At 43.3% G+C, this 26,689-nt stretch overlaps 1 protein-coding gene across 3 annotated transcripts in view; it reads left to right on the top strand.

Moving 5' to 3' along the window:
* Positions 1–26,689, top strand: part of EMB (embigin) — a 91,537-nt gene that overhangs the window by 38,367 nt on the left and 26,481 nt on the right. For 2 of the 3 annotated variants that reach the window (XM_045020218.1, XM_045020217.1), the window contains exon 1: positions 23,521–23,662. The exons of the other annotated variant lie outside the window; for it this stretch is intronic. In XM_045020218.1, coding sequence (XP_044876153.1) covers positions 23,572–23,662 — 91 coding nt within the window. In that variant the 5' untranslated portion in view covers positions 23,521–23,571. Of the gene's footprint in view, positions 1–23,520; positions 23,663–26,689 lie in introns of those variants that run through there. 3 annotated transcript variants of the gene reach the window in all.

Here is a 26,689-nt window from a genome sequence, read left to right as displayed (position 1 = left end):
GTGTTTCAGTGATACAGCAACAGCCTCAGAGCAGCAGACTCTGTGACAAAAAATATGCACTGATGTCACAAAGGGAGAAGAGTTTAATTATTTTTAGATTTAGATTTAATTAAATCCCTATCAAAACCTATAGATGCTTGTACAGTATCTTTGTAGGGCTGATCAGGTTTCCATCTTAACTCTCTTCCCCCCCCAACCCCCACCCCCACAGAATGCTGGGTTTCTAGGAGAATGCTCATTTAATTGAAAAGCATCTGCTTTTGTTGTAAATTTCAAGATTTTTTTGGCAGAAAACTTCAAATTAAAAAAAAGATTTTTGGCTGCAAACTTTTTGGTTTTCAATTTTTTGATGAAAAGTCAAAACTTTTCCATGGAAACAAAACCTACTTTCTATCCGTCTCTCTATGTTTGTGGATTTTTTTTTTAAAATGTGTTCCTGAAACACCAGCTTTCCTCTCATAGCCCATTCATACCACCCCAGCTAAGATAGTTAGGTGGATGTCATCTTTCTCATGATGGCACCACAATCCACAGCCCCACGGACACTATGGGATAGATCCCCAAAGACACTTAAGCACTGTAATGCTGACTGTTGCAGCACCTAACTTTTAGGTGCCTTGCCACTCGGTGGAATTCAGTCCTGAGTTAGGTGCCTTCCTCCCTATAAAATGAATAGGGAGAGTTAGGCATCTGAGTGGTATTTGCAAAAGTCAGCACAGTGAGCAGACTAAACTAGCCAGTTGGAAATGCTGAGGAGATAGGTGGGGGCCTATATTCTGCCCCTCAAAGGGAGTTAGGCACTTAAGTCCTTTTGTGGATCTAGCACTATGGCCATATAGAGGCCTACCTAAATTGTAGCAAATGACATGGAGCACACTTAGGAGTGGTTTTTCAGTCCTCTAACATTTTCATTCCTCAAACCCAGGAAAGGCAGGAGGTCTCAGTGAAGTCTACCTCTCCAGTCTTGCTACTTACTGAGTGCCACCTGGGAAATCGTGAGAATTGAAAGTACTCAGAACCTTCCAGGAAGTCCACAGGAATTCACAAGATCAGGCCTGTATTTCATGCTCAGAGTCAAGTTTCAAACTTGGTTCATTTCTGCAAGTTTACCTTTGAGTAGCAAATGAGCATGGAAAGATTTAGTACAAGGAGTGAATGCTTGGAAATACTTCTGTAACATTGTTCTGCAGTCTTAAAGTTGTCACTACTAGAGCATATAATACTTATTTTGACTTCAAGAAACAATATTTATCACAGGGAGATATTTTTATTTTCATAAAATAAAATTACATGTTAGAGAACTTAAAACCATTCAGAATACAGCAGGGCAATTTTTCACCAAAACTGCAGATTGGGGTCAATTAAAAAAAGATTTCAAAAAGTGTTTTGTTTCAACATTTTCAGAAAGAAATGTTTCAGCTGTTTGATTGGAAGTGACTTTGTTTTGAAGTTCATTTCAACGTCATTAAAAAAGGATGAAAAAATCAAAACACAAAACATTATTTCAAATTGAACAAAATGTTATGTACAATCCCAAATGATTTTTCCTGTTAGTTGATCTTGCTCATGGGTCAAACACTGGCAGTGCCAACCCTGTAGTACTTTAAGTGAGAGCAAGGACCCAAACATACCACAAATCCAACATCTACTGGGTATGTCTTCATGGTAAAGAAAAACCCACAGCTGGCCTGTGCCAGCCTGCGGGGTGGTAGGGTCCCAGAGCCTGGGCTCCAGCCTGAGCCCAGAAGTCTTCCCAGCAATGAAACAGCCCTGCAGCCTGAACCCCACAAGCCCGAGTTGGCGGGCACGGGCCAGCCATGGGTTTTTCTTTGCTGTTTAGACATACTCACTCTGACCTCCTCATGGTGCAACATAGGTGCCCTTAATGAGTAGTGAATAGGAGGGGGTTGCCTAGACTTGAGACGGCTGGCAGTCTAGGCACTTACTTAAGCCAAAAAACTGACAAAATGAGCAAGAATTAAAAAAAACATACTAGATCAGACAACACCCAGCCCAAAAAAGGTTCATTCCAACCCTTTGGAAACTTTGGTTGCTAAAAAAAAATAAAAATAAAAATTTTTTAAAAAAAATTGGCTAGGAAAGAAAAGTTTGTTCAGTGCCAAAACATGAGTGCACATTGGAACATGGACTGTGAGAACTCTATATCAATGTGGCAGAGCCAGAATGATAAAGGGGAACTCAAACTAGAGTGACATCCTTTTCCATAGATACCAGTTTGTGCAATATTGGACTGACAGTAGCAAAATTTTCATAAACCAATGTAAAATAATTTTTTCTTGAAGGACAGAATGTCCCCAGAGAAAGCTGCTTTCATACTATCAGAAAAAGCTTATTGTTCTTTCAAAATTTATAGGTGCAACTCATCACACAGGGCTTGTCTTCACTATGGGGGTAAGTCAACCTAAGTTACGCTACTCCAGGTTCATGAATAAGAGTCGACATAGCTTAGGTTGACTGTGACACTCTGTATCTCGGAGGAACACCCTGCACCCCCATGTTCATCCTTATGATTTTATGGTATCCAATGAAAATTTATCATGTTGGGTGTCTTCAGAAGGCTCATGATGCACTAAACATTGTTGTTACAGTAATGTTATAGGTTATAATTTCAAGTATATAGTTATGAGGCTGAAAATGTGCCCTCATGGCTTAAAACACGCCCAGGCAAAACACTCCAGGAACAGAGGGACAGTTCACACCTCATCAAGCCTTGTATGGGACAAACCCAGCCCATCCTCACAGGAACAAAGGACTCTGGCCTACGCAGCAACAAAGGATCTGTTGGACTCTCGAGTGAGTCACCCCCCTTCCCTTGGTCAGTCAGGGACTATGATGAGGTAATGCTCACCTAACCCTGAAGGCGGGAGGAACAAAACCAAGAAGGAAGAAAGAATATGATAAAAGGGAAAGATGTTTGCCATGCTCTTCCTCTCTCTTCCACCTCCATCTACAGACATGACCACCAAGCGACTGAAGTGCTGATCAAAGGGAGAGCCTGGCTGAAGGACAACCAGCCAGCCTGTGGTGTTTGTAAGGGCACTGAAAGTGTTAAGATCAGCTTAGAATATGTTTTGCTTTTATTTCATTTGACCAAATCCAACTTGTACTTTGATTTATAATCACTTAAAATCTATGTTGATAGTCTCAGGGAGCTGGAGTACCAGTGTCAACTGGAGAGCGCTCAGCCATCAATTTAATGGGTCTTCACTAGACCCGCTAAATCGATCCCTGCTGCATCAATTGCAGCAGCATTGATCTTCTCATAGTGAAGACCAGCCCACATAATGAGCCTTGAACTACAAGGGAAATGTGGCCCTGTGACTATAATACAAACCTATGCACCCACAAGATGCAGGAGATAATGTCATAAACCAATTGTACAATGAACTTCAGAGATTTCTCAAACCCCATCTAGAGATTTTTTGCTCATAATGAGGTACTTTAATACCAAGATTAAAGCGGATAGGAAGAACATTCATGGGAAAGGGAGGAATAGAATTAAGAAACGAGCAAGATAACAGACTGATTTTTGCTTCAGTTCTACATTACTTGTTTATTACACATACAGCACTTAAGCACAGGTGAGTCCATATAGAAGAATGGATTTCTAATGATGGTACTACAAAAAACATGATCAACTTCATCTTAGTAAGGCCATGCTTAAAACAAGTGGACTAGACTGAAAGGTCTACAGAAGCCTAAACGCAGACTCAGACCATCACTGGTTGCAATAGTCAGAATCAGACCAGTCCTTCAATTTATTTATTTATTTATTCATTAAAGACAAGAGATTATAGTGGTGAAGTTTTGAAAAATACAGACACTATGGTAACCTTTCAGAACACCATCAGTGGCTGCTTTGTCCCTCTTAGACCTAAAGGACACAACAGTAGAACCTCTCTGGGCAGAGATGAAAGACATCATTCCTACCATGAGCAAGGAGTATTTTAGGGATGCAATTTGTATCCAAAAAGGAAAGACTGGGAAACAGAAAAAAACCTACCATGAATAAAAAAGGAAGCATATTAGGAACATCTGAAAGCTTAAGATTGCCCTGAGGAGAAAAGTACAGACAGCTCAACAAGGAACTAAAAAAGCTAAAGAAAAACTGGCTTGAGGGAGAAAATGAAGAACTTGAATCACACTTACAAAAAAGAAGTAGCATGAGAGGGGCTTTTTCAGAGAGTTAGATTTCTATCAAAGGTGTTAAATAAGCCATGTGATGTTCAGGGGACCTATGGAATAGATAAAGATCAAAAACTTAAAAGATGGAAAGCATATTTTCATCAGCTATTGAACATGTATAGTCAAGACCCAGCTGCCCTTGAGGCTATCAACTGCAACAAGAGGAACAACACATATTGGAAGCAGAAACTAAAGCCACAATCAAGTTCCTGAAAAACAAGGCACCTGGTCCAGTTGGTATTCCATAAAATATGGCACAAGAGGCATGGTCATGCTCCTTTGCAGACTATTTAACCTCACTAGGGTGAAGGGTGAAATCCCTGAAGATTGTCAATGCTCAATCATTGTATCAATCTTTAAATAAAGTGACCCAGTAGACTGCAATCACTACAGACAAAAGTCTTATAAGCATTCCTAGCAAGGTATTCTGTAAAGTGATTTTTTGGCTGAATGAAAAGCAAAGCAAAGCAAAGTAAATCCTTTCTGAGTCATAAATTGGCTTTAAACCTGTATATTCCACTGTAGATCAGATATTTATGTTTTGTCATATCTTGGAGACATGCACAGAGTTCAGAAGTCACCAGTTTTGCACATTCACTGACTTAGGTTCCACCATAACAAATGAAAACCGAAATGAAGAGGGCATTGACAAGAGGATAGCTTGCCAGCAGAAAGTTTGTATTTCTGAATATAAAAATGTTTGGAACTTTAAATCAATGTCCCCGTCAGCTAAAGCCAGATTATATACAATACCCATTGTACCCACATTACTTTATGGTCATGATAATGGGTACTGACAAAGTGTCTGGAGCAAAAGCTGTAAACATTTTAAATTAGGTGACTGTGGCATATCCTGAGCATGACAAGGCTAGATAGACCAAGAAATGATGATAGCCATAGAAGACTGAAAGTACAGTGCATAACTACAATCATCAAAAGGCACCAATCACAGTGTTTAGTCATTTTGTAGACTCTTCTATGGAAGAGTGCATGGTGAGATGGCCATGGACATCTAAGGAGACAGTGGTATAACATAGTATATAAAACCATCCAGGCAAAACCCCAATGGGCTCAAATGGTGATTCAAAACAGCCATGAATGGAATCTGTTCATAACCTCAGCCCTAATCAGCCTTGTTATTTGAAAAAAAAAGAGAGATGATTATAATGAAACATTTTTGGTTTTGCATGACTTGAGATTATTTTTTATTTTGGCCCTTCCGAAAAAAAAAATCTGCACACCTCTGATTCAGAGAACTGGTCCACCGAGTACAGTTACCTGTCTTTGATAGGGATCCAGAGAAATAAAACCCAGTCTGGCAGTCCCCCACTCCAAATAGACACCTAAGCCTATTGGGCACTCCTTCTATTCACTCAAAACAGCCAATCCCTTTCCCCTATATTATCTTTGTATTCTTTGCTCCTTCTTTCTCTTCCCCATTCATTCTCTTTCTCTTCACTCTCACTCCTCCACATTTCTGACTATCACCACAATTTGTCCCCCCTACTCTGTACTATTGGAGCAGTAAAATCCCACCAGGTCCTAATGAGCAGGTCTTGATGACTCAACTTCAGAGACAAAAAACAGGCACCATCTCTGTCATAAACAGATAGTTAAGGGTTAAAGTCTCTTTTACCTGTAAAGGGTTAACAAGCTCAGTAACCTGAGAAACACCTGACCAGAGGACCAATCAAGGGACAGGATAATTTCAAATCTCTGTGGAGGGAAGCCTTTGTCTGTGTTCCTTGTTTGCTCTGTGTTCTCTCTTTGGATCTAAGAGAGGCCAGACATGTCTCCAAGTTCTCCTGGAGTAGTTCCTACTATCCAATAGTGAGTATTAATTAGAAAGGCGGATTAGTCTTTTAAGTTGCTTTTTATATTTGCAATTGTGTGTTTTGCTATAGAATTTCTTTAATTCTGTACTGTTATTGCTTTTACTGAGAAAGAAAGGAGGGGGGATTCTCTCCAAAGATTGATAAGTTTAGACCCTGTGTATTGTTCCATCTTGGTATTACTGAGACAGTTTACTTTCTTTTTATTCTTTAATAAATCTTTTCTGTTCAGGACTTGGTTGATCTTTCCTTGGGTATTCTCAGGGAAAGGGGAGGAGGAAGGCATCCCTCTGTAGTTGAATCCCGGTATCTCTCCTAGGAAAAGGGAGGGGGGAGGAAGCAGGGGGGAATGGTTTATTTCTCCTAGGTGTAAGAAGTCCATGGATTTGGGGCTCTTGGGATCCCCAAGGATTTTGGGGAAGGACTGTGTCCCAATACACGTACATTATTGGGTGGTGGCAGCTTTTACCAGATCTAAACTAGGATTTTAGTTTAGAGGAGTCCATGCAGGTCCCCATTTTGGAACCCAACAGCTCTAAGTGGGGGTGAGACCTATGACAATCTCTAATACACATTTGGGTATTGCCAGGTATATGGGTTTCCAATCACTTTTGACAATTCCTTTGTTGTTGTTCCATGTAGTTGTATTTTTGCCCCATTAACTGCTTTTATAAATACATGCTACTTTTTTGGGAGTAGCGATGCTGTCAGCCTGCCTGATCAGGAAGGTTTCTGGGTTATCAGGAGGAATGGGTTGAATTTCTTGCTTCAGTAACCGATAAAAAGAAACCAATGAACCAAAAATTCTCATGGGTTCTGAGAATCAGTGAGAGGAACTTGGATAAAATGCCACAAGTATTAATTATTAACACAATGTTTATTTTCAGCAATATCTGATAAATTGAGGCTATTTTCAAAGCTCAGTTTGGGCTCATTTCACTCAGCTGACATGACAAGTCATAGCACAAACATTCCAGGTGACTAAATCCACAAATCAACAATAAGCAGTTTTCAGGATGTTATACTTGATTTCAAGGTTTTTCGATAGTCAAGCACTCTGCTTCAACTCAGAGATTGCTGCCCATCTGAAACTGTTGCAGTTTCCTAATGATAGCCATGTGAAAAGAAGTTTTCCCCAAGTCCTAATATATTCCTAGTGTGAGGGGGAGAGAAGTAGGTAGGCAGAGAAGAACAGGGAAATACTCTGTGGACATTTCTAGATGGACATGAATTACACCAAGGATGGATTTAGCTCATTGTTTAAGCAGCAGCTACATTCTCTGCATCTTGAATCATGGGTCTGCCAAAATGTTTTGAACCTTAAAGCAAAGGTGACACCTAATTTATTAAACCAATTTTTTTGCCAGAATCTCAGTTTTTCAGTGGTGTCTGGCTGTTTATAACTCTGGTGGTTTCTCAGATATCTTTCCTTAAGATATCTTACCTGAGAGTAATCCACTATTCAATATTGCAAGTTCTGGACCTTAAACCAGAATATTTTTTAAATCCTGCGGAAAACATTTTTTCCCCTACCTCTGTGCTATAATCTGTTAGATATTCCTTTAAATTTTGCTGGATTTTTTTCCCACTAGCTGCTTTCCTGCATCTGATATAATGAGTGACAGAATCCAGTACCTCGTGAAGGAATTGTGCTTACCCCGTAAATAGAAGTTTGTAGGGTACCATGTAACCATGGTAACCTAAACAGTAATCATTAGTCAGATGGGGAGACTGAGACGTGCCAACTATAGTATATGACATATCAGATTAAATCGCTATATACTGCCTATTTAATACATCAGATGTCTAATTAAAAACTACAGATGACTTGAACCAAAGGCCCAGAGTCAAACATCTCTGAACTTTAAAGGCATTCACATTCAGATCCAAACTTAGTAGCTCAAACCCATCTCTAAAACCCAGTGATCCCAATGTTTAATAAAAAATGGATTTATTTTTACAGATGATGCCTGCATTTCAGTACAGCAATGATTTGGAAATCTCTTTTTGTAACATACAAATTCTGGTTGGCTTTATTAAGTTATTATGAATTGCTGTATCATGCAAAGCCCCTATGTCAAAGTGTATCCACTATCCTTAATAGGGCCTTCATTCAAATCAAATGAGTACTTTATTTTAATGACAGTGCTTTGACTGGACAATATATATGCTAAGGGAGTTTGCTCAAGCTGGGAACAGATATTTCCTCCTCTGTCTGAAGGGAGGTAGGAAGTGGAGAACAGTTGAAAGTTACCAAAACAGGACAAAGACAGGTTACCACAGCAAAAGGTTGGAAAATGTCATGGGAGAGAAGTGAGGAAGACATGCAGGAAATTTGGGCATAGGAAGCCAGGGCACAGACTGACCAATGTCAGAGGGAGCAAGCTGACCTAGGGAGAAAGCTCCATGTTGCAGAATATAAGCCATGTACTGGAGTAGAAGGACTCTGCCTGTGCCAAAAGGACTCAGAGCCCAGCCCAAAGAATGCCCTGGAGTAGTGAGGAAACTGAAGCAGAGAAATTAGTGTAGGGTTTCAGGGGAGGGGCATTTAATAAATCTGTGTATTTCTCATGTAGTTAAGGAGATTTCATGAGCTGCTGGGAGGGGGAAGCCCAACCGGATCCATGACAACTATTTACTAAATTGTTCCGTATGTCACATTAGACATTCAGGGAGAAAGGGAATCTCAGCTGGTGATATTGTATATCGTGTTTCAAACAGTATTTTTGAAGTGTAACCTGAGTGGCTATCAAAGAGTTCACTCACCACTGGCATGCCCCCTCATGGTTGGATGTGGCATAACAGGCTTTTTTCCATCTGCCATGCCCTGCCAACAGCTGTTCCAGCTCTATTGCGGTCTCTTCCCATAACTCAGCTCTCCGGCCAGGTCATGATTTAGTCTCACCCCTTTCAGGGGAACCAAGTCCAAAAGCTAAAAGCCCAAATTTCTTACCAAAAGGTCATCATCCCTAATTCTGCATCCACAGTCCTTACACCCTTCTCTCAGGGGACCACACCATCTTACCAATACCTGGTAGGGGAACCCAAGCCCTCTCACTCCACTGGCCTCCAGTTCAGGGAACCTAGGACAAGCAATTAGGGTTCACTCCACCAGACTTCTTACTGCTGCCTCCCTGGACTTCTTCCTACAAAGCCTTCCTCAGGCCTTCTCCTTCAATCTCTCTAGCTTCAACCTACTTCCAGGGCAAGGACTCACAGGGCCCTGCCCTAGAATCCCCCAACAAAATCCCAAAGCAACAAATGTAAACTTAAACCCACTTCTACCCTCCTTGGGGTTGACCTAGTTCCTCCTGCTCTGTTCCCCAGTTAAAAGCCTTCACAGGTTCTCTGCCTAGCCCAGTTCCTGCCTTTTTTCAGGGCACCAAAGCTTGCTTCCTTTCTCTCCTGGCTACTTGCCAGACTTCTCTACTCAGTCAAGGAAGGATCTGAGGGCTTACTCTCCCTTGGGATTTTCTGCCTCGCCCTCTCAGAGCCTCCTAAAAAGTGACTGCAGAACTCCTCCCTATCACCCTTGTGTGCTAAACAGCTTCTATTTATAACCTCTTCCAGACCCTCTGCAGCTGGGTTTCATCATAATTAAGCCTGGTCCACCCTCCAGGTACAGCCTAATATGTTAATTGGCCTCAGGCCACATTAACCATGATTAGGGTGGTGCCACAGCATCACTATCATTAAGGACGCATCACAACTTCTGTTTAAAGACCAACATTTCTAAGTGCTCAACATGGTTAGTCAGATTCCTTTGAAAGTTGGTGTGCCTCAGCACAACAAGGTTAGTGACCCAAATTTGGGGTCACAAGTTAGGGGCTGTAGAGATATGTGCCCTGGGGGGAAAAAAAGCAAAAAGCTATTTTTCAAAAAAATTGTAGGTGTTTTCAGAAGGGTTGGGTTGGGGACGGGGGGTGAATATGGTGTGCAGACTCAGTGTTGCATCATCTCAAATGTTGATGCAATACTGATCAAAATAGTCTTCAATCTTTCAAGTTTTACCCAAGCTAATGCATGGCACCCACTAAATCTTTGAGGGACACAAATTGAGAATGATTATTTAAGACAGGAGGTCCCAAAAATGTGGGACACACATGGAAGAACATTCAAGGGAGTGCAGCAAGGCCTGGGTCAGCACCCCTAGAGGGCAGAGAAGGAGCACCACCCAGTCCCACTTGGCCCCCTGCCCCCAGCTGCGGCTCCTCACCTGACCGCAGCCGCAGCTCCTGGCTCCATCATGGCTCTGCACCTGATCCTGCCCCCAGCCAGGGCTCTGTTCCTGGCCCTGCTCCCAGCTGCAGCCCAGCCTCGGCCCCCTCGCACCTCCCAGCCTCGGTCCCCCCAGCCAGGGCTCCGTTCCTGTTCCTGGCCCTGCTCCCAGCTGCGGCCCCAGCCTCGGCCCCTTTGCCCCGGTCCACCCCCCAACCCCTAGCTGTGGCCCTGATCCCAGCCCAGCTCCTGTGGAGGAGGAAGGGTGTGACCACGAACAGTTTGGGGACCCACTAATTTAAGACAATGTACATTTTTGCAGTGTGCATGTACCAATCAAAGAAGAAAAAAAGGCTTGAGGGTTTCCATTCACATCATATGCTTTAAAGCTCAAATCTTGTGCGTGCTCTAAAATCTGAATGGTTACTTGGATTGTTTTCAAATTTGTGTGCATCCTGGAGGCATGGGGTGGCGTTAGTGATCCAAATTTGAAGTCAATTGGTCAAGGAGTTCCCAAGTTACAGTCTCCCCCCCCCCCACCAAAAAAAAAACAACAAACAAAAAAAAAACCCAAATTGCTTCTGTTGCCTTATCCTGTTCAACAAAGAGATCTTTAGTAAAAGGCGAAAGATTTATATGATCTGAATCACAGACCTCGTTGAGATTGATTGATGTGAATTCAGCCTTTTAATTAACTATGGATAACTTAATCACAGCCCCCCACCTAAGACAAAAGGAGTTTTGCACTGAGTGGCTGGAGGTTGCCACAATTTGTGAGTCATGGATGGCAATTATTTTGGAGGCGGGATATAATCAATGTCTTTGGGGGGAAAATGGACATTAGAATGCTTCCTGGGAAGGTGGTGGTATTAGGGGGCAAAGGCGTAGGGAAAAGAGGAAGAGGGGTTTGTGGCTGCAGCAAAGGGAACAGGATTATGGGGAGGGGGACAAAAGGGGATGAGTGGTAGGGAAAGAGGTTAGGCGCTCAGGTGAGGGAAGCATAGGGGTTAGGGGAAGTGGAGGGTTGGGACACTGGGAAGAGGGAAATGGAGGTAAGTGGAAGGGGGATTGGGAGACAATGGGGCCCAGGGCACCCATCAGTCTCACATTCTTCCTTCTTGTTTGTGCACCCATAACTGGGGAGTCTCTTGCCCCTTTTCGGGGTCTGAGACCTCCTCTCTGCCATTCTCATCTGAGCTTGAATATGGGGAGCCTCAAATATGGGGGGCTAGGGTCTGGGCAAGTCCTACACCTTTGGGGGGGGGGAAGCTGAGAACAGGCATACTCTATATACACCACGGGCTCTTAAAGCACTAAGTAGGAGGTTGAGGACATCCAGTGAGATGAATGGAACAGTTCCACATGTCTCATTGTTTCAGGTTGTATTCACCTCCAGGTGGTGTTCAACTGAGAGGATCACATTGAGATGAATAGGCTACTTCCCACCTTTCTGAGACTCCAGTGCTGCAGAAGGATGTGTAGAGGAGCTCTTTCCCTCCATCATCCCTCTATCCTTCATATTTAAAGGATGACATTTCTAAGTGCTCCAAAATCCATACGTGTGCACAGCTTTTTTGAAATTTGCTTTGAGTTGTGGGATTGGAGAGTAGGGTTAATGACCCAAATTTGGGGTCATGTGAGCTAGGGGTTCCTTAGATTTAAGCCCCAACACAAATAGCCATTTCCCAAAAAGTTCTTGATGTTTGTTTGTTTTGTTTTTTGAGCAGAGCTAGACATCTAATTATTGCTACGATGTGGGTCAAAATGGTCTCAATCAGTCCATTTTTACCCATTCTAGTGTATGGCATCCACTTAGTCTTTGGGGGACCCAAATTGTGAAAAGCATTTAAGAATATGTTCCCTTCTTCGTTTGTGTAGATATGCTGTCTGGAAGGATAACACCGTGCATATGGCAATAAAGAAAAAAGACTGTGAAAGGGTTTTTATGCAGCAAATTTATGCTTGCCTGGTAGTTTGAGGGAATGTGCTGACGCCCTACCCCGCCTTTGATGTTGCTAGTCTGAACCTTTGTACATCTGTGCAATAAAGATTTAATAACTCATGTTGCTTCCTACAAGTTGTCTCTGATATAACGTAACATGGTTTTTATTTTATGGGGATGTTTACTGTGATCATAGCAGAACAGTCAGCAGCTGGTCTAGCCAAAATTTTGTTTTATATCTAGTGTGGAGAAGCTGGAGACAGAGGACATTGTGTTTATGGGAAGGGTAGAGGGCAAGGAGAGGATTTGCGGCTGGAGACGGGGTTGGAAATGAGGATGGATGATAGGCAAGCTTTGGATTGGTTGTTTGAGATGTTTGAGAAAATCAGTATCTATCCCCAAGGGAAGGGTGAGGGCAAGTGGCTACTTCTGGTGTTTCTAAAGACACATAGCACAGAGCTTTGGAACTGACAGTGTAGGTACCTTAACTGCTAAGGAAAAAGAAATACATGCATTGCCAGGGTTGCCAACATGCGGATTGTGGGTGATTACTGGATATCAAGGCTGCAGAAGTTTGCAGGAGAGCAAGAAGAATACCATGACAGGGGATTGCTGATTACAGGCTCATTTGGGTGGTGGCCTATGTTGGCATCACGCTTTGCCCACTCTGCAGTGTCTAACTGGTGACATAAGAGATTCTGATCTACTGGAAATTGTGGTGATTCACTTGGGTAGAAATGAGCTGGACTTTATTCCTGGTGTGCACTTCCTACAATGTATGAAAGCAGATTTGGACCACATCAGAGACTGTTTCAAAGAGTTGTGATAGTTTTCTCTGATTTGGCTGAGTGTCTAAATCAGTGCTACAGTGACAATATGAAAACTGTTAATCAGTGTCAGAAGAAAATTAATTCATGGCTGACTGGAAAATGTACTGTATGTCATCAAAACATCACAAGCTTTGACACCTCACTGTTTCTCAGAGATGGGGTACATCTATTGGACAGGCATCAGACCATCTGTGATAAATGAAGGGCGGGGGCGCGGGGGGAGTAGTTCCTTTATATGGACACAGCCAGACAGTAGCTATAAACTCCCTCTTAGTAGCTGTTCTCTAATTGCTCTACCTGTAAAGGGTTAAAAAGTCTCACTGCTATGCATAGGTAAAAGGAAGTGAGTGGGCACCTGCCCAAAAGAGCCAATGGGAAGGCTAGAACTTTTTAAAATTGAGAAAAGACTCCCCTTTTGTTGGTCTGTTTGTTGTTCTCCTGGGGAGAGGCGGACAGGGCAGCAGCTGTACTATAAGAAGCTTTGGCCAGATATGAAAAAATCATCAGTATCATACCTAAAAACTACTCATTTCAAACCCCAGATATGTAAGTAGATCAGGAAATGTCTAGGAAGATGCGATTAGGTTTATCCCTTTTATTTCTTTATGGCTTGTGGATTCCTCTGTGCTAATCCCAGGTGCTTTTGTTTTGCTTGTAACCTTTAAGCTGGACCTCAAGAAAGCTATTCTTGGTGCTTAATCCTTGTAGTTGCTCTTTTAAAATCTAGCAATAGCCTGAGTGCCCAGATGTGTTTTCTTTCTTTTTTTTTTTATTAATAAAATTTACCTTTTTAAAGAACAGGATTGGATTTTTGTGTCTTAAGAGGTTTGTGCACGTGTTGTTTAATTAGCTAGTGGCAACAGCTGATTTCCTTTTTTTCTCTCTCAGCTCTTCCCTGGAGGGGGGGTTCAAAGGGCTTGAGGGTACCCTACAGGAAGGCATCCCCAAGTGCGCCTTCCTGGGTTTTCAAAAGGATTCTGAACTTGGGAGGTAGCAGCGTCTACCAATCCAAGGTCAGAGAAAAGCTGTAACCTTGGGAGTTTAATACAAGCTGGAGTGGCCTGTATTAATTTTTAGAATCTTTGCAGGCCCCCACCTTCTGCACTCGAAGTGCCAGAGTGGGGTATCAGCCTTGACACCATCTTTCTCTCAAATATATTTTAGAACAGAAACCCTGTCTGTGGTTTCTTTTTCCAGCCCTGTCACAAACTCCTCCACCCTCTAATCATTCTAAAGCATGACCAGGAACCTCATTCCACTGTGACACAGTTGTCCCGCACTTCAGACACTGCATGTGAGTAGAGTTATAGGAGAGGGGATGTAACAACAATAGAAACCTTTGAATACCAGGAAGATACATCTCCTTCTTGCAGGGAAGCCTGGGTACAGTGGTGGGGAAGGCGTTAGTCTGGGGGTGGTGGTGGTGGTGGTGGAACACACTGAATAGGTCAGGGGCATGGCTGGAAAGGTGTGTCACAGCAGGGCTGGTGGGGCCCAGCTGATTTGTGTTTAGGGGCGGGGTGCACATGCAGACTGGCTCAGTATGCAAATTGAGGAGTACAACTGCCTAAATGACAACTAACTCCTACCAACAACATATTTTCTCCTGTTCACAAAACTAGGAAATTCAATGACAAAAAACTATGTTAATGAAGAGTTAAGGTTGCTTGGTGGTATGTTATCCCCTTGCAGAAAGCTGAGCAAAAAAAATCAAACTTCAGGATATACACTGTTAAGGTTGCCCATGCAACCTTGACTATTCCCTCTTCCAGCAATGCAACAACATGGCCCATTAACAAACATACCTTTACTCTGCCTATGCCATAGAATTCCATATAGCAGTATTAAAGGATAAAGGTATTTCTTGGGATATTTTACAATGGAAAATGTTAGTCCTGAGAAGATCAAGTTTAGAATTTCCTGAGATTGGGGGGACTGGATAGACAGATAAGCACAGAAGGGCAGGCAGGATATATATGGCTCTGTAACAAATTGCAACATAGGGCACTCAGATACCTTGACCTGTGTTCCTGCATATCATGAGCTTTCAGTTCAAAGCGGTGTGTGCAGCGGGAGGAAGCATGATGCTGCTGCAACACTAACCCTCCTGGAGACCTAATATGATGCACAGACCTTGTTGCATTATTGATGGGAACCCTCTGAACAATTCAACTCTTGCATTTGTTGAAGTAACTGTATCTAGAGAGGGAGGAGGGGTAGCAGTGCTGTCCCTCTCCAGAGCCTTTCATCCGGAAAATACCTTCCTGTCAGATTTTACACCCAGGTGCAAAATCTATGACACCTTTATCACCTCAGATGTCACCATTTTAAGTATTGTTCCAGGGGTTCATGCCTGCACTTATTGCTTTTTTTACTCCTGACACTATGCTCTTAGGGCTTCCAACCTGTTTTTCAGTTTCTTTATCTGTTGCTTGCCTGCTTTTCTGGGCCCGATCCTGCTTTCTTCCAATGAACCGTTTGTGAGTGATATTGTGGTCACTTCACAATTTTGAAAGAAATGTTTAAGGAAAGGGACCAGGAAGGGTGGGGGCTAGTTGAGGAGCCCACCCTCTTTGCTGAATTGGTAGTGGAACACTAAAGAATCAGTTTTTGAGGCAGACAACAAAGGGGAACAGAACAAGGGGCTTTTTGTTCTTTTTACAATGAGATGGGAGTATTAAGGGGGTTGGATCGATCCGGGGTGGAGGGTTTTTTTTTGAGAACGGGGTAAAGGGGAGCGCTCGGTCTGGTGGTGGGAGAGGAGGCTTTTAATAAAGCTTTTAACTTATTATTTGAATATTTGAGAAAGGCGAGTTTTGATTTTGTCCAGCTAAGATTTGCCTCTTCCCACCACTGAATGAAACAATTAACCTCTTCTTTAGCCAATTTAGTTTTAGTTTGGCTGAGTTTGTCCTTTAAGACGTCCACTCGGTCTTTGTTCCAAGATTTTAACAGTGGCCACTGAGTTTTGGGATCCCCCTGAGTTAGCCTAGACCATTTTTCCAGAAATTTACAGGAGTCCGGACCCTTCTTACAGGAGTCCAAACCCGTCCTAAATACATAAAATGAGCCGGCGTTCATTTAGGGAACTGTCCCGACTTAGACGTCTGGTTACCCATACAGGAGGACTTCACACACCAATCGCACAAGAAGGAAATTCGGGTTTGTCAGAGCGATGCCTGGTGCAACATACAAAAGGAGCCCACAGGCTACTGCCACAATCGCCCTTGCTTTCACACCAGGGGTTTTACCCAAAGTGCACTGCGGCTGCGATTGTGCAGATTCCACTCACTCAGACCGCGGGGACAGGAACCCCTTGGTCGGCTATCCCCGGACGGAGATGGCACCCAAACTCAAACACTCCACAGGAGGACGGATAGACACAGAGACAGGACAGTCCTCAGTCCGGACAAAACACAGGAATAATTACCTGACCAGATTCCTGATGTCAGATCCCGGGATTCCTACCAGAACAGAGTGGGAACCAACAGGTTCAATGGTGTAGACTTCACTGTGATCGTGCGCCTTTCCATTCTAGTGGAGGACTGCTCGGGCCAAATGCCCAGGTGCCGGCTGCCACGGTCATCCTACAAAAATGGTCAGGAATCACACAGCCCCAGTGAAGATGGTTGCCATCTCGGTGGAATCTCCAAATTGTCAAAGTTAGACTCAGGACTCACAGTTTGTCAGACCACTCTGTTTTATTAGCACAGCGGTCTGCTAATAACACCCAGATAATATGAGCACCATGCAAGACACAAACTATCTTATTTATACAGATAAAAGGGTGAGAATTTAACAAGATAACAAAGGAAGCAGAATCAGATAAGTTTACCTGGGCTAGGCATGCATATCTTATTTCCTTACTAACTATTACCGATCTTCTGTTAATGTTTCGCCATTAGCACCATTGTTTATGCCTAATGTTTCTTTTCCTGGCACCTGTATTTCAACATTTCTTATTTCTGCTTAAAGGTACATACAACATTTCTTTAATCCATTCTTATTTTTACAATATAATTCATTCTAATTTCACACAGTGCTGTCCCTCTCCAGAGCCTTTCATCCGGAAAATACCTTCCTGTCAGATTTTACACCCAGGTGCAAAATCTGTCATTAGTTACCTATCAGCTTTTTGCTGACATGGAAAAACACATCCCTCTCCTCCATGGTCCAGGGATCCATATCAGGAATAGGTTCCCCACTCATTCCCAGGGATGCATTTCCTGATGAATCAGAAGCAAACCTGTCATAAATGGCGTCCTCCCCACTTGCCTCCAGCTTGGTTCAGGGGATGCAATTCCTGATGCTGGACTGGGAACCTTGTCAGAAGATGCAACTCTAGTTATTCTTAGCTTTGTTCCAAGAGATGCAATTTATGACAGGGGTCGGCAACCTTTCAGAAGTGGTGTGCTGAATCTTCATTTATTCACTCTAATTTAAGGTTTCGTGTGCCAGTAATACAGTTTAATGTTTTTAGAAGGTCTCTTTCTATAAGTCTATAATATATAACTAAACTATTGTTGTATGTAAAGTAAATAAGGTTTTTAAAATGTTTAAGAAGCTTCATTTAAAATTAAATTAAAATGCAGAGCTCCCCGGACCGGTAGCCAGGACCCGGGCAGTGTAAGTGCCACTGAAAATCAGCTCGCATTCCGCCTGTGGCACACGTGCCATAGGTTGCCTACCCCTGATTTATGATATGATTCTGTGTCATGCATGAGAAATTGCATTTCTCCCCTGTCTTCAGCACTGATCCAAAGGGTGCAATTTCAAACAGTTCAAAGAGAAGTACCATAGAAATGGATTCCCCACCAGTCCTCTGAATTTGCCCAGTGAGGAGCAATTTTTGACAGGCTCCTTCAATAATCAGGAATTGATAGTCCCCTTCAAAGTGCAGGGGGATTTCAAATCCATTATTTATCTTTCAAAATTATAAGAATTTCTTTGTTTTTAAATAAATGTTATATTTCAATAAAAACATCTTTGATTCCAGTTACATTCCAGATGTGAATTTTTTTTTTAAGAATGACCCTTTGAAATTGTAATTTATTGATATTCTGTTTGGGAAGGAAACTCAAGTGAAAAATAATATGCTACCTAGACTTCTGGGTTTTTTTCTCTATCACTGTCCCAGTTAAGAATCTGGATTACCAAATAGGATCAAATTTTCTGCTGACATAAATGGACACAGCTCCATTAAAATCTAAGACTCTACACCCATTTACAGGAGAATTTAGCCCAGGGTTGCAAAAGGAAATTGGGGTTGCTAAGTGACAAATCCAAGCACTGAATATAATGGAAATGAAAAGTCAAGGAAATCTTGCCAGGACTTGTGAAGGGCTCCTTGCAGTTCTCCCCCAGCCAGACATAGTGCTTTTAAGGCACCTTTATGCCTTAAAACTAAAAGCATTATGTCTGACATAAAGAAGTCACAGTAGTGGTGAGGATCTCTTCCCTTGATATTCAGAGAAATTAAACTATTTTTGAGGAAGCAAATATGAGCTTCTTTTGGTACTGAACCCAAAGGAGAAATTATGTCACCAGCTGTTTTATGCAAAATCCAATATAAAGATCCAATAATAATGTAAAATATATTATGCCAATTAAAAAAGAATTAAATTCAGTCACTCACATATTCATCCATCTTCAAAACAAAAATATAACCAGCCATGAGAAATTTAACTGTTATCGTTCTCCTCCCTGTTATTCTAAGAACACAGAAATATTCTATCCGCTTTTGCAAACAAAGCAATGACAATAACTTCTTTGTTTTAGAACTCAGATACCATTCTCACAGTTTTGACTTACAACCTAAATCTCCAGGGAAGGTTTAGTTTAAAGCTCATCATAAGAAAAACAAAATATTTTAAATTTAAAACTTACAATTTTTGTCAAGGGTTCATTTACCTCTATAAAATCAAGAGCTGTTCTGAAACAGAGGGTAAAGATGAAATGATAATATTAGCTCCTGACTTAACCTCTACCCCAATATAACACGACCCGATATAACACGAATTCAGATATAACGCAGTAAAGCAGTGCTCCAGGGGTGGGGCGGGGGGAGGGCTGCGCACTCTGGTGGTTCAAAGCAAATTTGATATAACGTGGTTTCACCTGTAACACGGTAAGATTTTTTGGCTCCCGAGGACAGCGCTATATTGAGGAAGAGGTGTATATACTTTTTATTAAATTAATCATGTCTTTTTTACAAGTAAAACATAGGTTTCTGAAAGCTGTTATGAAGTTATGTTGCCAATTGCTGTAATGAGCCATAAAACCAGTGTTTCTGTTAAGTCTGCGGTTTTTAGTATCTGGCAAAGTTATGAATTTCAGGTCCCAGGCTCATCGCTTGAAGGTGTTGTGCAGGTTTCCTTTGAGGACAAGAACTGAGTGGTCAGATATAGAGTGATCGTTTTGTGAAAAGTGTTCGCCCATGAGTGTGTTTTTGTCTTTTATCATTTTTTCTGTGTGAGTTGATTTGAGCGTGTAGCAATTGTCTCTTTTCATCCACATGGTTGTTATTGTGGCATTTACCCCAATATATACCACATGTTGTGATAGGCATGTATGGGACCCATGGATCTTGAAAGGTGTATTGGGGGAATATTGATTCTTGTAGTACTGGAGATATGTCTGGAGCTTTTTCATCTATTATTATGGCAGGGTCTGGTGCTGCTTTGATTGGCGTGTCCTGGTCTGTGGGGAGCTTGCTTCTGATGATGATCCTGGTGAGGTTGGAGGGGTTGTTTAAAGGCCAGGAAAGAAGCTTCAGGGAAGATTTCTTTCGGGATGTGGTCCCCATTGAGTAATGGTTGTAATTGTTTCATGATACCTTATGTGGAGTCCAGTGTGTGTAGTAGGTGACAACTAGGGGTGTGCAGTCAGTGTTTGGGGTTTTCTTTCCATATAGAAGCAGAGCTTGGGAGGAGGACCAGAGACCCTACACCTGGAAAGGGTATAGAAAGGAAGATCCCAAAGGAGCTCTGGCTGGGTCCATTACATGTTACCAGTGTGGGTATCAGGAACACATGAAAAAGGATTGCTCATACATGGAATGCAGGTTTGCCAACTTTTGTGGCAGGGTCAAGACTGGAGGAAAGGAAAAAGGACAGCAACTGTCCACCATTTCAGTAATGTTGGGGAGAAAACTTCGAAGAGACCTCTTAGATTCAGCCTCAGCTTGCTCTCTGATCTGGCAGGAGCTGGTGAAACCCAGGGGCAGCTCCAGGCCCCAGCACACCAAGCGCGTGCTTGGGGCGGCAAGCCGCGGGGGGCGCTCTGCCGGCGCCACGAAAGCGGCAGGCAGGGTGCCCTCAGCGGCTTGCCTGCGGAGGGTCTGCTGGTCCGCCGAAGCCGCGGGACCAGCGAACCCTCCGCAGGCAAGCCGCCAAAGGCAGCCTGCCTGCCGTACTTGGGGCAGCAAAATTCCTAGAGCCGCCCCTGGTGAAACCCCACTGGATAGTTCCCGGAGCAAGTTTGAACATTGAATGTATCCATGGGGATAAGAAATGCTGCCCTGTGGCAAAGGTGCCTCCTTGAAAACGGGTTGGGATAGTGGAGGAGTTGCTCTACCCATTGTGTTGGGCACTGACTGGAGCCCCTTCCCAATAGGAAACCAAGCTGGTGTAGGGGCTGTTTTACAGACAAAACTACACAGGATCTTTTCAGGGGGCAAGACAAAGATGCCACATTTATTATGATAATTTGATTTATGACCAATAACTAATATCTTAATCCTTATACACACACATTATACCTAATACCTATACACACACACACATTCACACACACACACATCCATCAGATGTTCTGCAGCTGCTGCATAGTTATCAGTCCTGAACATAGCTTGAGTTCGTGGCTTGATTTTGCAGCTTGGGTTCGTAGCTTGTGGCGGCTAACTGGCCAGGAAAGCCAGGCACAAGGACGAGCTGGGTCTCTGCTGGGCATGCACTGATGCCATTCATGTTGGTAGCAGAATGTTACCCTCCAAAGTCTTCCATCTCACCTATCCTTTTTGTAGGCTTTAGTTTGAATCCAGAGTCTATACGTCTTGCTGTGTCACTCTGCCTCTGGGTTTGGTGACTGATCACCCGTCAATTGCAGGCGTGACTTTCAGCCTGACTTTGATCTTCCTTCTATTGTACCTTTTCTTTTTAGGGTGGACTCTTCTTACTTTGTTAGGGCTCTTGTCTGCATCTTCAGCCGGTGGTATTTGAACTCTATTTCATCAGGCTGGTGCTGGAGGTTGATTCCATCATCCATCATCCATACATACCTCAGTCACACATCTAAACTAAACTAATAAGAGTACAGCAGGATTTGCAAAAATGAAGGTTGGAGGAAGCTTTTACAAAATGGAATGAGTGTTTTAAAATGGGGTTTGAATTACAATATGGCAAATAGTGAACAGAAGTTACAATATAGACAAGTGTAGTGGATGGCAAACAGTAAACAGAAGTTACAATGTAGGCAAGTGTAATAAATGGTGAACAGAAGTTACAATACTGAAACAGTGCAAGTCTCAGTGATTTAAGCAGGAATTGGACTGCTAGTGAAACTTACAAAGTCAGCTGACTGAACAGCTATGGCTCTTAACAAGCATGTTTATTGTCAATTAGCCAGTTATTGGGGTAACCGGTTTTATGAATGAACATTGTTTCATTCATAAAACTTTACTTATGAAGTTACATTAATAAAGTGAACAATTAAAAACAATTTAATTCATCAAAGTTGGGCAAAAGGAATCCTAGGAGGGGGGGAATGAAACACAAATGGAGAGAATAAAATAAATCAGAGGAGGAAGGAGTAGATGCCACTAGACAACAGAGCCTAAGTCAGGACAAAAGGAAGGAAGGAAGGGAGAGTCCCCTGAGAGTCTGAGTGGGGGAGATGGGGAGTAGGAGCGTTGGAGAAAAATAACCAGAGCTCCTTAACAGAGGTCAAGGGACCCTTGGAGCCCCGTATACCAGAATGCCAAGGAAAAGAAGATGAGGTGCAGATTGGAGGGTTGGGAGACCTCAAGTCCCTGAGAAATCAGGAAGGTGAGGAGAGACCATTCAATCGTTCTTGGGAAATGGGGAGATCGGCTCCTAGATTTGTGAGCCAAAACACAGCTGTTGGGGCAACCTCACCCCCAAGTGTGATTTCTGTGGGTGGAGAATGAGAGGACCCCACCAGGGGGACCTGTATAATTACCCTAGGGATGGGAGGGGAAGGGAGAGCATGGGGAAAGAAAAAACCTTTCTGTCATGAAAGGGGGCAGGTATCTGACAGAGTGCTGGGAAACAGCCACTGATCCAGCACTCTGGTCACTACAGCTCCAATTAGTTGCTCTAGAATAGGCCTGATTAAGACTGAGGAGAACTACATGTTACTGTAAATATGAGGCTGCAGAGTCTGTAAAGGTGGTGGGGAGGACAGTGAAATAAACAACAAGATGTGCTTATCAGAAGGTTTCCAAACTGTGTGTAACTTAAAAAGAAGAGGAGCAGGGCCCTCCCTTTTTACAGGTCTCCTACAGCATGTGTGAACCTCTTATGCTAAACAATCTGTCCCACCTTGTATTTATCCAGATACTGGCTATCTTCCCTGGACCTGAAAAGAGAGCTCTGTGGAACTCAAAAGCATGTCCCTTCCACTAACAGAAGCTGGTCCAGTAAAAGATATCACCTCACCTTCTTTGTCTCTCTCAAATTCTGGGACCAACATTCTGGCTACAACACTGCAACAAATTATGAAGTTATGCACAAAACGCAAATGTATTATTTAAAAATAAAGAAATGTCTTTGAAGCAGGGGTGCTGGAACAATTTTTATAGTGGGGGTGCTCGTGATGGGAAACATGTATTTGGTGTTTGTTCTTATTACTTCAAGCCAGGGGGTGCAGCAGCACTTCCTGCACTCCTAGTTCCAGCACTGCCACTTTGAAAGGGCTTTTGGTAGGAGCTCCAGGCTGATAACTATAGGAGTGCCAATTTGGGTTGGATGTATTCCCAGAGAATTCATCACATGCCATAATCTTTATTTAAAGATTAATCTTTAATTCCTGGAGACTCCAGGCCAATCCTGGCGGGTTGGCAACCCTAGTGAAATACCAACACTAGGTTTAGCGATGCTGGGCCAGGGAGGGGGATTATGCTGGGCAAAGTCGGGGCCTTGTTGATAGCGCCTGTGGCTATTGTGCCAGTAGCTCAGAGCAGTCTGGAGAGGAGCACAAACCCCTTTGCCCCCAGATTGGGCCCCTCCTCCCCCATTGTTAGGCACCTGCTCTGCCCCCACCCCTTGGACTCTTTCCAGCCGCCCGCCTCTGTCCCATTTTGCTCCAGCAGCAGAGGCTGGTGGCAAGTGAGGGCAGGCGCAGGACAGCGGCTTCTCTTGTCGCCACTGAGCCTGCTCCTGTCCCTGGCGCGTGCTGAGCACCGGCCCGGCGGCCGGCGCGCACGGCGGAGTCTGGCTGGCGGGCGGGAGGCGTGACTCCGGCGCGGCAGCCGGGCACGGAAGGAGTCTCACTGCAGAGGTACTGCAGCTGCCTTGCCCGCACCATGCGCGTCTCCGGCTCCGGGCCGGGCTCCATGCGGCTGCGGCTGCTGCTCGCCCTGGCTGCTCTGTGGCTGTCGGATGCTAACGAACCAGGTAAATATGAGCATCCTCCGTGTTGTTCTCCGCCCCGGCCCCCGGCAGCTGCGTCCTTCAGGGGATATTGGAGGGCAGCTAGGCGAGCGGGTCTCCCCCCGCAAGTGGCGTCGCCAGCCGCAGCCAGTCTTGCTAGGCTAACTTCAGTCCCTCCATCCCCTCCTTGGAGCATACTGGGCGTGGGGACGGCAGGGAGAAGTGCTTGCTTGGCTCGGTTAACTGCCGCCGAGCTAAGATCCTCTCCGCCCTGAAGCATCCCTAAGGCTCTGGCTTAGCTAGTGAAATTCTCCCACACGCCCCAAGAGAAAAGAATCACTTTATACGGGCACGTCAGATTTGTTTGATGCAGGGGTTGGGGGGGTTTGTTTGTTTGTTTTTGTTGTGTCCCTTCTTCAGAAGAAACTAGAGCATCAATTGGAAGACGGCCGACACTTCTTGCCGCTTTGCACTAGACTTTTTTTTTTTATCACCCTCCCTTCCTTCCGTGCTTGTGCAGTGACTGGAGATTTTGCTTGCTCGTTCTTAAAAACTCTAAGAGTCAAGTAGCTTATCTACGCTACCAGGTTTTGTTGACAAAACTTATGTCGACACCCAAAAGTCGTCAAAACAAAATTCACCAAAGGGTGTTCATACTTACTCCCTCTGTCGACATATCATGTCCACATTCGGGTCACCATCATGGACAGTGTGAGCAATGCACCGTGGGTATGTATCCCACAGTGCAGTATTGTGGGAAGGAAGAGCTGATTGCAGCACATCTTGGGATTCTCTCCCAGTTCTCCCACAGCTGCCAAGAGCAGCATCATGAGTAGCTCTGTGAGCTCTCCATGCTGAGGAATGGCAAAGCAGCACAGCAGTCTGTCCCCCTCCCCCTGCAGCAGCAGTCTGCCTGCGGCTGTGTTCCTAGTGCAAGGCAGAACAGGAGCATTCCAGTGATTTGCTCTTTGTTTGTTCCCCAAAGGGAGCAGCACACAGATACTTCCTGGAGCTTTGAAAGGGACGGGGCACATGCCTGCAGGGCAGCAGAGATCAAAACATTGAGCAGAGCAATCAGGGCATTGTGGGATACCGGCAGTTTTTTTTCCTCCTGCTAACCATAGCTCATCTCAATTGATTAGATTCTGCCTGTTGGTATGCATACTTCCACCTTTTCATGTTCTCTGTATGTATAAATATCCCCTGTCTGTGTGTTCCATTCTATGCCGGCAGAAGCCAGTTCTTCTGTCAACTAAACAATCAGCAGTGTCTACACTGGCTCTTTGTCCACAATAAAGGGAGGGGAAAAGACAACTAGGGGTGAAAGTTTTTGTCACCAAAACTGGGCATTTTTTCGTGACAAAAGTCCCATTGTAGTGTGTACAATCTTGCTGTTTTGTCACCAAAAGGCAGTTTTGGGAGACAAAACTTGCCAGTGTAGACGAGCCCTCAGTGTGTACCAGTAGAAAGTGCAAAGTAGTTCTTGTACTGCGATGTCTGAGGAGACATAATTTGACTGCAAGTTAAGGCATCTTCCATGGCTACTAAATAGACTGTGACAAGCTCCTCTTTTTCTCGGGTGTGGGCTTACACATAGGTATATTGGATACTAAAATCCAGGGGCCAATCTAAGAGTTTAAATTTCCTATCTCACAGATTTATTGGGAGGATTCATTAGTTAAAGGGGGTACAGTATTTTGAAAATGTCAAGTACTACAAAAGGTCTAAGAATCAGCAGTCTAATGTAGGGCTGTCAAGCGATTAAAAAAATTAATTGTGATTAATCGCGTGATTAAAAAGATTAATTGTGCGATTAATCACACTGTTAAACAATAATAGAATACCATTTAAATATTTTGGATGTTTTCTACATTTTCAAATATATTACTGTGTATTGTGCTCACTTTATATTTATTTTTGATTACAAGTATTTGCATTGTAAAAAAAACCAAATAGTATTATTCATGTCACTTAATACAAGTAATGTAGTGCAATCTCTTTATTATAAAAGTTGAACTAACAAATGTCAAATTATGTACCAAAAACCCTGCATTCCAAAATAAAACAAAGTAAAATTTTAGACCCTGCAAGTCCACTCAGTCCTAATTCTTGTTCAGCCAATCACTCAGACAAACAAGTTTGTTTACATTTTCAGAAGATAATGCTGCCCGCTTCTTGTTTACAATGTCACCTGAAAGTGAGAACAGGCATTCGCATGGCACTGTTGTAGCTGGCATCGCAAGATCTACATTTGCCAGATGCGCTAAAGATTTATATGTCCCTTCATGCTTCAACCACCATTCCAGAGGACATGCATCCATGCTGATGATGGGTTTTGCTCAATAACAATCCAAAGCAGTGCAGACCAATGCATGTTCATTTTCATTATCTGAGTCAGATGCCACCAGCAGAAGGTTGATTTTTTTTTTAAGTGGTTCGGGTTCTGTAGCTTCCGCATTGGAGTGTTGTTCTTTTAAGATGCCTGAAAGCATGCTACACACCTCGTCCCTCTCAGATTTTGGAATGCACTTCAGATTCTTAAACCTTGGGTCGAGTGTTGTAGCTATCTTTAGAAATCTCACATTGGTGCCTTTTATGAAATCTGCAGTGAAAGTGTTCTTAAAATGAACAACGTGCTGGGTCATCATCTGAGACTGCTATAACATGAAATATATGGCAGAATGCGGGTAAAACAAAGCAGGGGACATACAGTTCTCCCCAAGTAATTCAGTCACAAATTGAATTAACACATAATTTTTTTAAGGAGCGTCATGGTGGCCGATGCATGAAGGGGCATGTGACTATTTAGGATATCTGGGATGTAAATACCTTACAATGCCAGCTACAAAAGTGCCATGCAAATACCTGTTATCACTTTCTGGTGACATTGTAAATAAGTAGCTGGTAGCATTATCTCTTGCAAATGTAAACAAACTTGTTTGTCTTAGCAATTGGCTGAACAAGAAGTAGAACTGAGTGGACTTGTAGGCTCTGAAGTTTTATATTGTTTTGTTTTTGAATGCAGTTATTTAACAAAAAAATCTACATTTG

The sequence above is a fragment of the Mauremys mutica genome, chromosome 6 (assembly GCF_020497125.1).
Source record: "Mauremys mutica isolate MM-2020 ecotype Southern chromosome 6, ASM2049712v1, whole genome shotgun sequence".
Classification (NCBI taxonomy): Eukaryota; Metazoa; Chordata; order Testudines; family Geoemydidae; genus Mauremys; species Mauremys mutica.
Note: the sequence above shows the minus strand (reverse complement) of the source record. Positions and strands in the feature narration are given on the sequence as shown.